At 31.9% G+C, this 15,957-nt stretch overlaps 1 protein-coding gene across 1 annotated transcript; it reads right to left on the reverse strand.

The window, feature by feature from the left end:
• Nucleotides 1-677: 677 nt before the first annotated feature.
• Nucleotides 678-15,493, reverse strand: ppm1la (protein phosphatase, Mg2+/Mn2+ dependent, 1La). Its single transcript, XM_051093243.1, has 4 exons — nt 14,493-15,493; nt 4,495-4,669; nt 4,227-4,388; nt 678-1,867 (listed from the first exon to the last, which is right to left on the reverse strand). The coding sequence occupies exons 1-4, from the start codon at nt 14,889-14,891 to the stop codon at nt 1,518-1,520; spliced, it is 1,086 nt and encodes a 361-aa protein (XP_050949200.1). The 5' UTR covers nt 14,892-15,493; the 3' UTR covers nt 678-1,517.
• Nucleotides 15,494-15,957: the final 464 nt, after the last annotated feature.

Raw genomic sequence — 15,957 nt, forward strand, 5'->3', positions numbered from 1 at the left:
TTTTAGTACAATTATGCAAATTTTTTGTATTTTAGTAGTGTTTTAGAATGTGGATTAAAATTCTATAATGCGATGTGGTCGCTACCAAAACATTACTGTCACTACCAAAAATATGCAGTCACTACCCGAAACATGGGATGTTTTGTCAAAAAAAAAAAAAAAAATACTGAATTATCAGCTAAGATGTTATGATAGTGTTTGGTTCAATGTATATTCAAACTAATGAATCCTTAAATTTGACATCAGTATGATCAACTTTTGCCTTTTACAAAAAAAGACTGGATTTAAAATACAACAAATCTCACTTGAAATATTGTTAAAATTGTAATTATTGATTTACCTCTGAAAACTTTTTAATATAATTGAAAAAAACAAAAAACATTTTCAAGAAAGGTGTAAGCAAAATCTTATTAGGTCAATATAACCTTTCTTAATAAATTATATATGACTGTTTCGGTAGTGACAAATTTGGGGAGAGGACAAATAGTCCAAAACTTTCTGAAAATACAATATAAGAATTAATTGCACAATTACTAGAAATGTGTATTTTGGATATTATACAATTTGCATACATACAAAATTTGCGGACATTTCCAACTCTGTCTTTGAAACTATTCTGTAGAATGGCACATATATAAAATATAAAAAAATATCAGAGATAACAGAGACAAGCAATATCAGTTTTGACTTAAGTTTATTTATCGCTTTAACCTCCCATATACATTTCACACAGTGCAAGAAATTAAACTTGTGTAGATCGGGGCTGGTGCCAAATTCTTCAGTAAACTAGGAGGAACATTGGAGGACAGTTTGCCAGTATTACTTCAAGAGTCTTTACAAAATAATTACATAACATTCTACCTTCAACCCGGTCACTTCTGTATTCATGTTACCAATAAAACAGTGACTAATGACTAGCAGGAATGAATAAAAATGAATGGGACAACGATCTATTATGACGTTTAATCAAAGTGTAACATTCTTTATCTAACACAACTGATGAGCAGCACCAGTGTAAATTGGCATAATGCCCTGAACTGATATGAATGGATCATGCACATCCAAATTCAAGAGCTGGATATGGTTCAGCTCCTTAATTCAAAAAAACAAGAAAAAGAAACAAACAGTTATGATACTTATGCATGTCTTCTGAACAAAACACTATGATTGCATCTTCAAGGCAATAAACGTCCTTCTACCATTTATGCCAATTGCTGTTTCACAAATAATATTGCTCTGATTAAGGAAGGCCAGTATACATCATCTTTACAGTGTAAGGAATTGAAAAAGGAGTAATTACAAAATAAATTTTCCATTAAGTGTCCATTTGGCACACACCCAAAAAAAACAAACAAACAAAAAAAAAGAAATCTGGGAATGCATGTGTTTGCACATGCATGCGTGTGTCTATACAGTTTATTGTAATTGTGAGAAAAAAGGTTTGTCTCTTATATTACACCGTCTAGCCTCTGGTGATATGCATTAATGAAAAGACAATGGAGGCTGTTTGAGTCCAACTATTCTCCAGTTTTGCTCCCAGAGCTGCTCTTGAACTTCACCACCATGACAGTGATGTTGTCGGGACAGCCGCGGTAGAAAGACTGCAGCACGATGCTCTTGGCTCCGAAGTGCGGCTCATCCAGGCGTTCTCGCACGAAGCGGACGGCCTCCTCGTTGCTGAACGCGTCCCACAGGCCGTCGGAGGCTAGGATCATGAACTCCGGCTGTAGCTTGTCCAGGTCAAAGGTCAAGATATCCGGGTCTGGGATGACCACATTCAAGTTCTTGAGAGGGTAGTCACCGAGCGAGCGGGACATGGCGAGGATGCCCTGCACGCGCCAAGAGCCGTTGAAACTGATGAAGCCACCTGACGGATGAGATCACAGAGATGTGTTACATTCACACAGTGCAGTCACAGTGAGGTCATCTGAAACTGCCAGAAAGCAATCACAAGTGCAGACAGAGGAAACAGCTTCAAAAATGATCACAGTCCTAACAACAACAGTCTTTACAACTGGCATTAAGCTGAAAAGGGAATTATGTACATTAACTAACCAATAGTTAATGGGGAGGCACTCTATAGATGAACAGGCTACAAATGTGTTTTCATTCAATTCAAATTCATATTGAAATAAACAAAGATTGCTGTATTGTAACTTCCCCATTTAAACTTCTATAAACATTCAGTTAAAAAAAAAAAAAAAAAAAAAATTAAGTGCAATGCACTGATTTGCATATATCAATAATGACACGCTACAGAAAATGTCATACTTATAATATGCAGGATCAAACAACAAAGGTAAAAATGATTAATAAATTGCTCTATTACTGAAATATTTTACTGTTGTAATAATGCTATTGTGTATTTAATAATAATAATAATAATAATAATAACAACGTCTATGACAAAATAGTCTTTAAAAACAACGTAATAATAATAATAATAATACATATTTAAATAAATGACAATAAAATATAAATATATAACAATAACAGTTGTGTAATAATAATAATAATAATAATAATAATAATAATAATAAAAATAAAAATAAATAAATAAATAAAAGAAGCATTGACTGACAGTGGCTGGAAATTTGATTTGACAATTACCAGTCACTTTAGCAAAATATTTATTATAATAATAATAATAATAATAATAATAATAATAATAATAATAATTATATTATTATTACTTTACGTTAATAAATTACAAAAACATCAATAGAGAAACATATTACTATAGTAATATTTATTGTTTTGTATTTAGTAATAATAATAATAATAATAATAATAATAATAATAATAATAATAATAATAACAACAACAACAACAGATAACCTTTGATTGACAGTGGTTACAAAATATGTATTATTATTATTATTACTGTTGTTGTTGTAGTTGTTATTAAAATATTCTTTTTTACTTTATTAAATTACAAAAAAAAAAAATAAATAAAGAAAGAAACATATTACTACAGTAATAACACTATTTATTGTTTTGTATTTAATGAAAATAGCAAAAAAACCCAAAACAAAACAAAAAAGATAACCTATGATTGACAGTGTCTGGTAATTTGATTTGACAATTACCTCCACCTACTTTAGCAAAATACGTATTATTATTATTATTATTATTATTATTATTATTATTATTATTATTATTGTCGCTGTTATTAGAATATTATTTTTACTTTAATTAATTAATAAAAAAAATAAAAAAAATCAATAAAGAAATATATTACTAATAATACTATTTATTGTTTCGTATTGAATAATAATAATAATAATAATAATAATAATAATAATCATAATCATAATAATAATAATAATAATAATAATAATAATAATAATAACAACAATACTAACAATGTGTATGAAAAAAGAAATAGCCTTTTTAAAAACAATATATTATTATTATTAATAACAATAATGATATTTTAACAAATGACAATTAATAAAATATAAATATTCATAATAACAACAATTGTGTAATAATAGTAGTAATAATAATAATAATAATATTAATAAATAGATAACCCTTGATTGATAGTGGTTGCTAATTTGATTTGACAATTACCAACTACTTTAGCAAAATTGTATTATTAGTCGTACTATTAAAATATTCTACTTTATTAAATTAGAAAAAAAATGAAAAATATTACTGTAGTAATAACACTATTTAATGTTTTATTTAATAATAATAATAATAATAATAATAATAATAATAATAATAGATAACCTTTGATTGACATTGGACGGTAATTTAATTTGACAAATACCAACCACTTAACTGAATTAAATCACAAAATTTAAATAACATCAATAAAGAAATACCAATGCAGAAATATACACTATTTTTCATTATTTAATAAAAAAAATAATAGAATAATAATAATAATAATAATAATAATAATAATAATAATAATAATAATAATAATAAGTATATAAATAATAATATGGTGTATGAAAATAAAACAAATAGCCTTTAAAAGACAATGGTCAATAAAAGGCCAAGGATAAATGTTTAAAAAAAAAACCCTATAAAACTTACTAGTTATATAATTATATACAAGGCAATAAATTTTTACAATCCCCAAAATAATTTTCAAGTTTAGTTAGCTGAATTTATTCGTTTTTTATTTTTGCAAAAGTCAAAATTATTTAATCCAAAATAATCACTAAAAAGCCTGTAGTATCTTCCCCTTGAATAAACTTACTCCAACTCACCTGCTCTCTTGATCCTCTTTCGCTCCTTCAGCTGGTATGGCTTGTGATCATGTGACAAGGCCACAGCGTTGCCGTCCTTGTCGCAGAGAACACCGCGAGAGTCTCCGACATTTGCCACAGTCAATTCACGGTCTGACAACAAGGCTATTAAACACGTCGTGCCTGAAAACAAAAGAGGAATTCAGCATTGTTTACGGTTTCCAGTCAGCCAAAGCCAAAAGATAAGATTAACCAATAACACTTGAGTTTTATGCTCAACCCTGCTCACCAGCTTCATCATGGGTGGCAGAAAACTTCTCCACCATGTCTCGGTCCACAGACAGAATGCGCTGCTCTAGGATAGCGGGATAGGAGAGAGGGCTGTCTTTCTTTTCCCGCTCATAAGCCTGCAGCTGCTGTTTGAGAGCCTCGGGCAGGTGGGCCTTCACATAATCAGCGGCTGCCTGCGAGAAACAGCAAAAACAACGAGGAACTTGCTGTTACTATCCTAAAAAACATCACCTAAGCATTCACAATTAAAATTTGTGAAGAAGTCCATTCACAATTCTAATGACCTTTCACATCCAAATCAAAAGAAATACTATTCTACTTATAGAACATTAGGCAATTTTTTAATAGCATTAAGATTTTATCATTTTAGTTTTAGTGCTGCCAAAATTAGAAATACGTCAACGCACGATGTAGCCTGTATCATTTCATATCAATGTGTGAAACGAAATGTCAAACGTGTGTCAGATCCGTATCATGTTTAGCAGTGGCAGCTCTTAAAGTAATAGCAGCCAAATAAGCTAATAACCCAGCTGCTGTGATGCCTGTTAATCAAACAACAACAACAACAACAACAACAACAACAAGAGGAAATCAATTAAATCTTTTGTTGCTTTAAGGATTCATCTATATTTAATTTGGTATTTAGTGTTTGATAACTTTATTCAATTTCTTTATATTTCCTAATTGCTAAAGGGCACAAGTAAATAATGAGTTAATGTAAAGATTGTTTTGAATTCACTTAAATTAGACCGTATTTTTTAAAGTCTAATAAATGTTAAAATTGAAAGCTCTGGATTATACTGCAATGTTAGTATAGTCAATATTACATAGTCAATGATAAAATCTTAGGAAAAAATAAATTCCTAGAAATATCAGTAATATTGGTATGAGTGATACTCACCATAAAAAGATGCCATTAAACAAATTTGAAAAATATACTATCTTTCAATTTGAAGATTGAATGTGAACTTATTGCAATATAACAGTACATTTGAAAACTTTAATGTTAGGTGGGATTAATCAAGATTAATTGCAATTAATTTCAGAAAAAAGTGTGTGATTAATTCGGTTTTTTTTTTTTTTAATCACTTAAGAGCACTATTTTGGTTTGTGAATTTTTTAAAGAAAATTTATATATATTTTATTGTCTCTCTCTCTCTCTCTCAAAAAAAAAATCATACAATTCATTTAACGAATTATATAAACGAGTCATTTTTAAAATGAATTAATGATCATTTAGAGCCCTTTGAAGCTGCATTAAAACTGCATTTTTAACCTTCAATCTATTAAGCACCATTGAAGTCCACAATATGGAGAAAACTTCTGTAATGTTTTCCTTAAAAAAAAAAAAGGATAATAGGGTGGCAACAATACAGTTAGTCCACGGTTCAATACGTTATACAGATGATGTATAAATCTCAATTTTGAGAAACTGACCCTTATGACTGGTTTAGTGAACCAGGGTCACATATGGTTTATCTGTGTTCTTCAAATCTCGTGTATTTTCATAAGCCATTCCTAATCGACATACATAGAATATGAGTATAGAATTTGTTGTCTGCCTCATTCTGTGATAAGAATCCACATCAGATGTTATTTCAAACATTCGACTGATGTTGTGAATTAAAAACAAGTTATAATGTTTTTTTATAGCTTTTGTTTTTATAACTCTTTTGTTGGACAACAGGTTTAGAAAGGTTCATCACTGCATTTCATTAAAATGGAAGATGCTCTGCATGTGTTGCTTTTTCAAATATAAGCAGGGAAGCGTTTCCTCATTTCAGCACGTGAAATCGCGGGCACACATACAGCAAATTCCGAAAAAACGCAATTCACAAGCGCATATTGAACCGTGGATGTTGTACCAAACGTTTCGATATTATACTGAAAATTGTGACATCCCTAGTAAACAATCAGTAAATTTTTATTCTGAAAGTGAAGTCATTATTTAAAAATGGTTGCTCTCATGTATTCTGTAGCATGCAAAATATGTATTTAGTTGTGTGTGTGCTGTGTTTGGCTCTGCGCAGCTTGTGGGTCTCTGGCTAACCGGCTAACAGCAAAATCTGTTTACTTGCAATTGTCTAGAAATGTGTCGATGAATAGTGAATGTCTGTTGTTGTTATTACTTGGAGTTTTGTTAAAGAATAGAGCAAAATGTTGGTGTAGAAACTACAGTACTTTATTTGTACGTTTCTGCATTGGGCTAATGCATATACCATGGCTGTTTGGGTGTTTAAATGTAATGGTGATGGGCGTTCCGTTTTCGACATGTGCTGCACGCAGTAGACCAATCACAACAGACTGGGTCATCGGACCAATCACCAAACACATAAGACAATGAAATTGTTTTTTTTTTTTATCTTGCATGCATGTCAACCTGTTGTTGTGGACTCCCAAAACCAAAATATGAACCTTTCATAATCCATAATAGGGGCACTTAAAACGGAGTCTGTTAATGTCATCTAATGACTGTGATTCAAAATATTCCTGACAAGATTTATTGGCATGTGAATGACAATTTTTATGGAAGTCGTGGTAAAAATGTATGAGAGTCATTATTTTTTGCTCAGAAAAATACAATTAGTCAGGACACATGCTAATGTACAAAAAAAAAAAAAAAAAAAAAAAAGAATTAAAGCTGTATTAAACTTTTATTACTTTGATACTTGAAATGCCCTTTTTGTTGTTGACCCATGTACATTTATATACAGTACATCACAACATTGCATAAAACAAAACAAGAGTAATATTTCAAAACAGAGTGCAGCTTGATTATCTTGTTTACATAATTATTGGGAGATACTTATAAACATAACTGAAAATAATGTGATTCACTGCCAAGGCCTAACCGTAATGGATCATGCATTTTGCTTTTACGTTTTCAAGATTCCCATTTGTTCTTAATAGTGATTCTCATTAGATTCTCAGTAATGCATTACTCCAATAGAGTGATTTCTCAATAATAAATCAGAATAAATGAAAAGCAGTACAACAAATAGTACAATATACTATTTAAATTATACATTTCCTTCTCATTACATTAATGATAATAGGATTTTTGCATTACAGAAATTAGAAAATATGCATGAAATTAATGTCACTTCGTTTTTTTTAATGCAAAATATCATTGCATTATTTGATTTGGAGTGAAATATGACAGAATGTAATTTTTGGGTGAACTGCCCCTTTAAAAGAGGCCTAAGAGCTCTGGCCAGATGGAGTTTGCAGCAGAATACAGATGAAGGGACAGAAAGTCTCTAGAGAGCGAGTGCCCTTTCCAAACACCACCAGATCACCAAAACATACGGAGTCAAAAAGCGTTATTTCACTCCCTAACTCCGTTTTCCCATCATGAGTCAGGATGGTTTGGATTCCTTTCAGCGGCTCACACTACAGCCTTGTGCGTTTTCAATTTTAAGCCTTTGCCAGTGACTCAGCAATGCCACGCTATAAATACAATGATGAAACCAGAGAAGCAAACATAATACCTGTCTGCCAAGAGAACGCTGCAATCTCTTACGAAGCCACTTCCCGGGCAACAGGGAGTCGTTGCTTTTCAGAAAGACACGGCGGAGCCTCCTGATGAAGCTGATGCATTATTTACACAAAAGCAGCGCTCATGCAGAACACTTACAGAATAAGCAGATATAGCTCAGGGTCACTTTGCACAAGGCAGTGATTTAAAACCATAAATAGCAGCTGAGCCATTCAAAGATTACATCAGAAATTGGGAGTTGCTGAATTCTACGTCCCCTAAATGTAATTGCAGACGATAACTATAAACTCAGAATTATCCAAAAAGCTACCATTTGAAAGGGGTAAACTGGCTTCATCAATACTGCTAATATTAATCAATAACAATTGCGGTCATCAATATATTGTGCGTCTGACGATAGCAGAATTCCCAAAGCTGTACTTGTCTGCAGGCGTCACAATCTGAATTATTCACAGTATGTTGATCATTGTGTCTCAGGAACAAAGACAGTAGGGCGGTGGTGACCCACAGCGACCTCTATCCACTCAAGACCCTCCCACTGCAAACACACTACAGTCACGCATTCATTTGACTTCAGTCGCACACCAGCACAATGATGGCTTTATTACTGAGCTGTTAAGCACCTGTGCTCAAACATATCGCTGTATTCCTGTCAGTTCACTCCTGTGAATCTCCTGAAATATATAAATGAATTATATTTTGCTTTTTTAAAGGAAAAAAAAAGGGTTTAAGACATTAAGTGTTTTTTTTTTTTTTTTTTGCATTGTGGCATAATTTTATTGACTATTCAGCACATTTCCACCCCATTTCTCATTACTGCAATGTAAAAAAAATAAAAAAAATCACTATTTAAATTAATGGTTTTCTATTTGAATATTTTTTAAAAAGTTTTATTACTAACATTTTATATATATATATATATATATTTTTTTTTTTTTTTTTTTTTTGGGGGGGGATTCTTTTTAAAAAACATGAAAAATCTTACTGTTCAAAAACTTTTGACCAGCAGTGTTTTATTTATAATTGAAATACATTTAAATAAATAAAATAATGCAATTATTTTAAAAATAATATTAATAACAAAAATAAATAATATAATATAAAATAAATAAATAAAATAATAATAATAATAATAATAATAATAATAATAATATTATCGCAGTAATAATATTATATACTAGCAATATACTTCCATTCATAAACAATTAAACCTTTCCATTCAAAACCAATTTACATTTTTAAATCAGCAAGGATGGAGTAAAAGTGTTTAAAAATGTTATATACAGTAAAAATATTTTATTTCAAATAAAAGCAACTGTTTTTTCAACACTGATATTAAGAATTGTTTTGAGCAGCAAATCAGCATATTATAATGATTTCTGAAGGATTAATTACACATTAAAATATATTAAAATAGAAAACAGTTATTGCGAATTGTAATAATTTGAATTGTAATAATATTTCACAATTTCACAATACAGTTTTTACTGTATTTCTGTTCAAATAAACGCAGCCTTGGTGAGCATTAGATACTTCTGTCAAATACATTTTTAAAACAATGTGGGTTTCATTTTCTATATTGCAAAATATGATTTTGGGAAATGTGACCTGGTCATGTTTTAAAGGGATTCACCCAAGCGTTCAGAATCAGATTTAAAGATAAAAGACTACACAGTAATTCACACATAAGGTCACAACACACACACTTTCATACCAGCATAGCCAATTAAAATCTCAATTTACCAGGCCTAATTCAAGATTACAATAACGAGAAAAACAGACCACTGGGGAATAGAGGAAGAGCACACAACGGATGCGTAAGACAAGCGTTGATTAGGCCAACTGTGCTAGTCATTGTTAGCAGTAAATCTCATCATTAGCAGACACCACAGGGCAAAAGATGATGAAACACAAGAGCATCTATTTAACGGGATATTTTTAACAGACCCCCTGGATTAAGCTCCAGACCTACTTTTCACTTTTGTCATAATAAATCAGAACTTGCATTTGCATTGCAAACACACATTTGCATTACATGTTGATTACACATGAAAATCTTAAACCACAATATGACTGATTCTTGGCTATCTGACCATTAGCTACTAGCCGTTTTCATCACAGAACATCTTCGAGTCCATCAATTCTATCCGGTGTTTCAGTCAACCAGAAAACAAGCACAGGCCTTCACATCTGTAATAAATGATCATGAGAACAATGATAAAAAATGACTAATTGCAAGCAGCCTAGAAAGTCAATAAAAGAATTGGCTCAGACTTGTGACTGGGTGGGGTGTTCATCCTGTTGTTCGGTATCAGATTTATGCGCTGAACATTATGGTAAGATGGAAAAAGGCTGCCTCTATAATTTCTTGAAAAATAAATGTATAATTAAACCTAACAGTGTTGCTATTCTGTGCCTCTGGTGCAGTTGTAAAGATAGAAATTCATTTATGCAATAAAAAATACTGTGAAAACAGTAACAATGAAATACTATTACACATTTAAATAGCTGTTTTCTTATTTCTGAACATATTTTAAGATGCAATTTATTCCTGTGACGCAAAGCTTAATTTTCAGCATAATCACTGCAGTTTTTAGTGTCACATGATCCTTCAGAAATAATTCTAATATGCCGATTTAAAAAAATAAATAAAATAAAATAAATAAATAAAACAATAATATAATAATAATAATAAATATATATATATACTGAATGTCTTTATTGCCTTTGATTAAACTGATTCAGTTTTGATCAATTTAATCCTTGCTGAATCCAATTAATTAATAATTAAATATCATTGTCAAATTAATTATATATAAATATGATCATAAATTATAATATATATATACACAATTTATTTCTTTATTTTTATTTTTTCCCACTTGCCTTGCTCATAACTAAACAAAAATGGGGTTTAGACATATTTGGACAATATTTACAATATTTTGCAATAATCAATATACAATTACTGAATATCATGACTATTAAACACTGTTTACAATTTAAATATAATGTGCCAAAGACAGCAGCAACATGCCATTTTACTTCTCTTGCAAGCTAGCCAAGAAGTGCTTGTGTTCTAGCAACTAGTTTCCCATCTGAAAGAAGTTTTAGTGCCAGTAGGAACATAATGTCAGTATCTCTTCAACCAGAAAGAGTTGACAGACTTATGTTCGTAGCTAAAAACTTGTGAAACACTTGCATAATTTACCCCAGTTGCACAGTGTAAAATGCAGTATGTGAACTGCATTGCTCTGAAGAAGCAGTGCATTCTTTTTTTAGACTTTTATTTACATGTGATTTGATAAAAAGTAGTAGTCACTAGCTCCACATGTTTTTTTTGTTTGTTTTTGCACTAAGCGTTCTGAATGTGCTTACAAACAATAGCTGTCCTATAAAAATCATGTTTTTTATTGGGCAGAAGAAAATCACCTTTTTAATTATTCCAGAGCAATTACAAAAAAAAAAAAAAAAAATTAAAGATGGATATTGATTACTGTCTAAATTTAGATACCAAATTTTACATATATTGTCCAGGCCTATTCAGTAGTAATAAAAACTCAAGTCCTCTTCTTTCTATTGAGTGGATCTGTCAGTAATCCGACATTAAGAGTTTAGTTAAGGTAATAATCCTCATGGCCTTTCCATTTTACAACCTGTAAAATCAGCCAGACCAGTACGATATCAATTTGACAAGTGTACACACAGATAAGACTCATAATATCAGGATGTTTGGGTCAGCAAACATTTATGGGAGGAGATAGTGTAGATTCAAAGAGCTTTTACTGGGGCCGAAGAGCATGACGTTGGCACATTTTAATCTATTAACTGCTTGGATAGCAGGACGGCCCCTGCACATTATAAACAAATACCACTATAAATAGAGTTTAGGCACTCCATATATGATCATAAGAGCCAGAAACCCAACTAGAACGCTGGGGAAAATAGCTGATGTGTAAAATCCAAATTCAAAGAGCTTCCTGAGCTGTTTTAATAGGTTTCCACATCTATCAGATCTCCTTCAACTTTGCGAGCTGTTAATTTCATTGCTCAAGAGCATCTCTGAAGGCATTCAAACATTAAGCCGACCAGCGTTCATCTGCTTTACTGCACAATGAAGAAGATAAAATGAACATCTGTCAGTGCTCCACACAGGCTGGGAAATCAGACTGGTCGGAGCAGATGTCTGGGGGGAAGGGGAACTGACTGAATGCACCAGACAAGTATCATGGGAATCTCAATTGGCTGCATTAGAGTACTCATATAACCATTATAAAGGCAGTTTGTGTAAATCTCTGATTCTACATTGTAGTGCACTAATAACAACTTTTAGGCCATTTATTATGTGGAACCAATGCAAAAAGAAAAGAAAAAAAGAAAGAAATGGTGTGATACTGAGGAAGCAGTGCGGCTAAAGGATATTCAGAAAAAAGGTATAATAAACAAAAGACCTACAAACTTCTCTACTAACATAAACTAGAACAACAACAACATAGCTAACCGGTCTGATAATCTCAAATATTGGTTGATTAATTGATCCAGTGTTATTTTAGTGCCATTGTGACACTATTATTGTTGTTATTAATATTTTAAATCAGTTTGTATTTTTCCATTTTCCATTTTCTTTCTTTTGACATTTTAAATTTTTATACATAGATATGCACAAAAATACAAATTTGAACATATATATTTTTAGTTTTTGCATGTTTTATTTTCTAACAAAAAATACATATCTGTATTTATCTATATACTTAAGTCATTTCTGTTTCAGCTTTAGTTTATTTTATTATAATAAATTAATTAAATGTATTATTTATTAATAAATAAATAAATTAATAAATAATAATAATAATAAAAAAAAACATAAGTATTTTGAAGTGGTGTAAATCCCAAACTTTTGTAGTCAACCAAGCAGCAGTGTGGCTAAAAGATTTACCGAAAAAAAAGGTATACAAAAAAATAATAATAATAATAATAAATTAAATCTCACAATATTTACTCATATTGATAATAAACTGAAAAGATCTACAAAATTGTAGTACTAACATGTAGCAAAACAACCTATAATTAGCTAACTGGTTTGATAATCTCATATAACGGCATGAATAATTGATTCAGTGTTATTTTAGTGTTATTGCGACTATTATTGTTACACTAATATTGTTGTTTTTTATATTTCAAATCAGTTTTTTTTCCCCAATTTTTTTGTACAAAATACCAAATCATACACACATATATATATATATATATATATATATATATATATATATATATATATATATATATATATATATATATATATATATATATATTTTGTATGTATTTTGTGTATATATATATATATACACATATACACACACACACATATACATATATATATATATATATATGTATAGGTTTTGCATACACGCATATCTGTTTCTAACCAAAAAAAAAAAAAAAAAAAAAAAAAAAAAAAAAAAATCATTTGTTTCAGTTTTATTTAAACTAAATTCATTATTTATTAATGCATTTTTTTTTTAAATAAATATTTATTTTAAAAAATTTAACATTTAAGTATTTTAAAGTGGTTGTAGAAACTATCTACAAAGTAAATTCAAATACTAACCAAAACAACAACCTATAATTAGCTGGTCTGATCATTTCAAATATCGGCTGATTAATTAATCCACCACTATTACAAACATTTTTTTTTCCAACAAAAAAGACATCTGTATTTATCTATATAGTATTTAGTCATTTGTTTCAATTTTATTTATTTTAGTTCAAGTTAAACTAAATTAAAATTATAACTTTTTTAAACAATTTAACTAACTATAATAACTACACATTTACCTGAATGACCTACCAGTGTATAAACTCTTAAATACAGTCAGTCTGAAAGAGACAGTTCACTTATTATCCACTCAAACTCGTGTTGTTCCAAATCTGTATGCCCTTCCATTTTCCCATCCAACACAATAGAGCATTCACTCATTGTATAGAGTAAAATTACACCAGAAGTAAAATAAAAGGTTGTTAAGACTTAAAAAAAGTGAGCATTTTAGTAGACGATTCCTTTACATGTAAAAACATTCACACTTTAATACTGCTACTGCGGCACCTGTTCAGATGCGCCACTTTTATGATACTTTTAGGGTGATCTGTTTACATTTTGAAGCTTTACAACCTCAGTTCCGTCCGTTTTAAGTACATGAAATAATATCCAGGATTTACTTCATAATCTTTCGTTTCATGTTCCAGAGAATGAGTCATTAATACGGGCTTGGAACAACATGAGGGTGAATAAACACATTTTTGTCTTAACTGCTCCTTTGAAGGTCGTCCCAGCTGACACACACAACGTTCCTTTATTGTTTGGTTATTCTGACAACCAATTTTCAACGTTCTCAGAACGTTGTTTTTAGAATTTCAAATTTAACAGTAAACTAACGGTTAATTCAGTATGTAACGTTAAATCTTTCACCCTGACTCTCATCAGCACCCACACTACTTACCTCCCCGCCGTGGCCGTCAAAAATGGCAAAGATTGAAGGGTGGCTCCTGTTCACCAGGTCGGTAAGCACCTCAAAGCGGTCCTCCATGTGGTCTCTCCGGCCCTGTATCGAGTACACCGCTACATTGTTGTTCTTGAACTCCCACGTCTTGGAGAACTCCGCGTCCAGCACGTCCAGACCGCCGAGTCTGTCGTTCATCATCATCTCGGCCACTTTTCCCTTCACCATCTTCACGGCATCCCGGCTGGACTTGACGATGGTTTTCACCTCGTCCGTGTGGAAGAAATAACTCCAAAGGGCCAAGCTTATACATAACAGAAACAAGGTCTCTGGCCTGAGCAAGAAATAACGCATGATGCGACCCAAAAGAGACAAAAGCGTCATTGTGTCTCCTATCATCACACGCTCAAGACTGCACCCGGGGACTGAAGTATGGGCTTCAAATTACTTCATTAGACCGATAATAAAGCCCATCTGCAGCCCGACACCCGCTGAAAGTCTGAACACAACGACGCAAACGCTCGAATGGCCGGTGGCTATATTATAAGCTGCAGATGAAGCGAGATCCCGGTGCTTTCAGCTGCAGTCTGGCTCTGGTGCCCTACCGACGGGCTGCATATAACCGCACAGATCCCATTACCCCCAGCGACAGCGAATCCTTTCCCTCCTAGAAAGCCATCTGTGCCGCTAGCTAGCGTTTTCGACGAGTCTCTGCTTAAAACGGACTGTTATTTGCTCGTTCCCACGCCTCGCGGACAGTTTTAACGCACTTTACACCGTCAATTCGTCGATGCACATGCTGCTGCTGTTGCCGCCGCTGACTGTCTTCCTCAGCGCGCTGCGTGACTGACTGCAGCGCCGGGTGGAACCGTGAAAACAGACACCAAAACACTATAGAAATGACATCATATCGGCCCGCTAGCATGAGAAGCCTACGTCAGACTACATTTCAGCAAACAGATTTTTTTTTTTGTACTACAGATGCCGCAACGTGACGTACCAATCGATGAATCTGAAAGGGCGTGACGTCATGCGTAGCTCACAAGAAAAACAGAGCGCCACGCTGTTGCCACTGGATGCAGATTTTTGGGGTTTAGCTTGTACCTTGTACCTTGGTTTTATTGGGTAAATGTCATGTTATAATATCAGTGTTGTCGAATAAAACCAATGAGTTGTTTTTCATTGGGTTTGTCTGACTATAGCAGATAATTGTTTACCTATATTCCTTTCATTTAGACAATTACATGTTTTGCATATTTTTCTAGTGAATTTAAAGTTCACTTTGAGAATGAAAATTTCCTGATAATTTACTCCCATGTTATCCGAGATGTTTATGTCTTTCTTTCTTCAGTCGAAAAGAAATTAAGGTTTGAGGAAAACATTCCAGGATTTTTCTCCATATAGTGGACTTCAGTGAGGATCAGCAGGTTGAAGGTCCAAACTGCAGTTTCAATGCAGCTTCAAA

The sequence above is a fragment of the Labeo rohita genome, chromosome 2 (assembly GCF_022985175.1).
Source record: "Labeo rohita strain BAU-BD-2019 chromosome 2, IGBB_LRoh.1.0, whole genome shotgun sequence".
NCBI lineage: Eukaryota > Metazoa > Chordata > Actinopteri > Cypriniformes > Cyprinidae > Labeo > Labeo rohita.

Bases quoted from the DNA above. Each gene is read 5' to 3' on its own strand.
- ppm1la (XM_051093243.1), bottom strand. From the start codon at position 14,891: ATGATAGGAGACACAATGACGCTTTTGTCTCTTTTGGGTCGCATCATG. The intron at 4,389-4,494 runs GTGAGCAGGGTT...TTTTGTTTTCAG, and splicing joins TGCCACCCATGATGAAGCTG to GCACGACGTGTTTAATAGCC. The intron at 1,868-4,226 runs GTGAGTTGGAGT...CTCATCCGTCAG, and splicing joins AAAGAGGATCAAGAGAGCAG to GTGGCTTCATCAGTTTCAAC.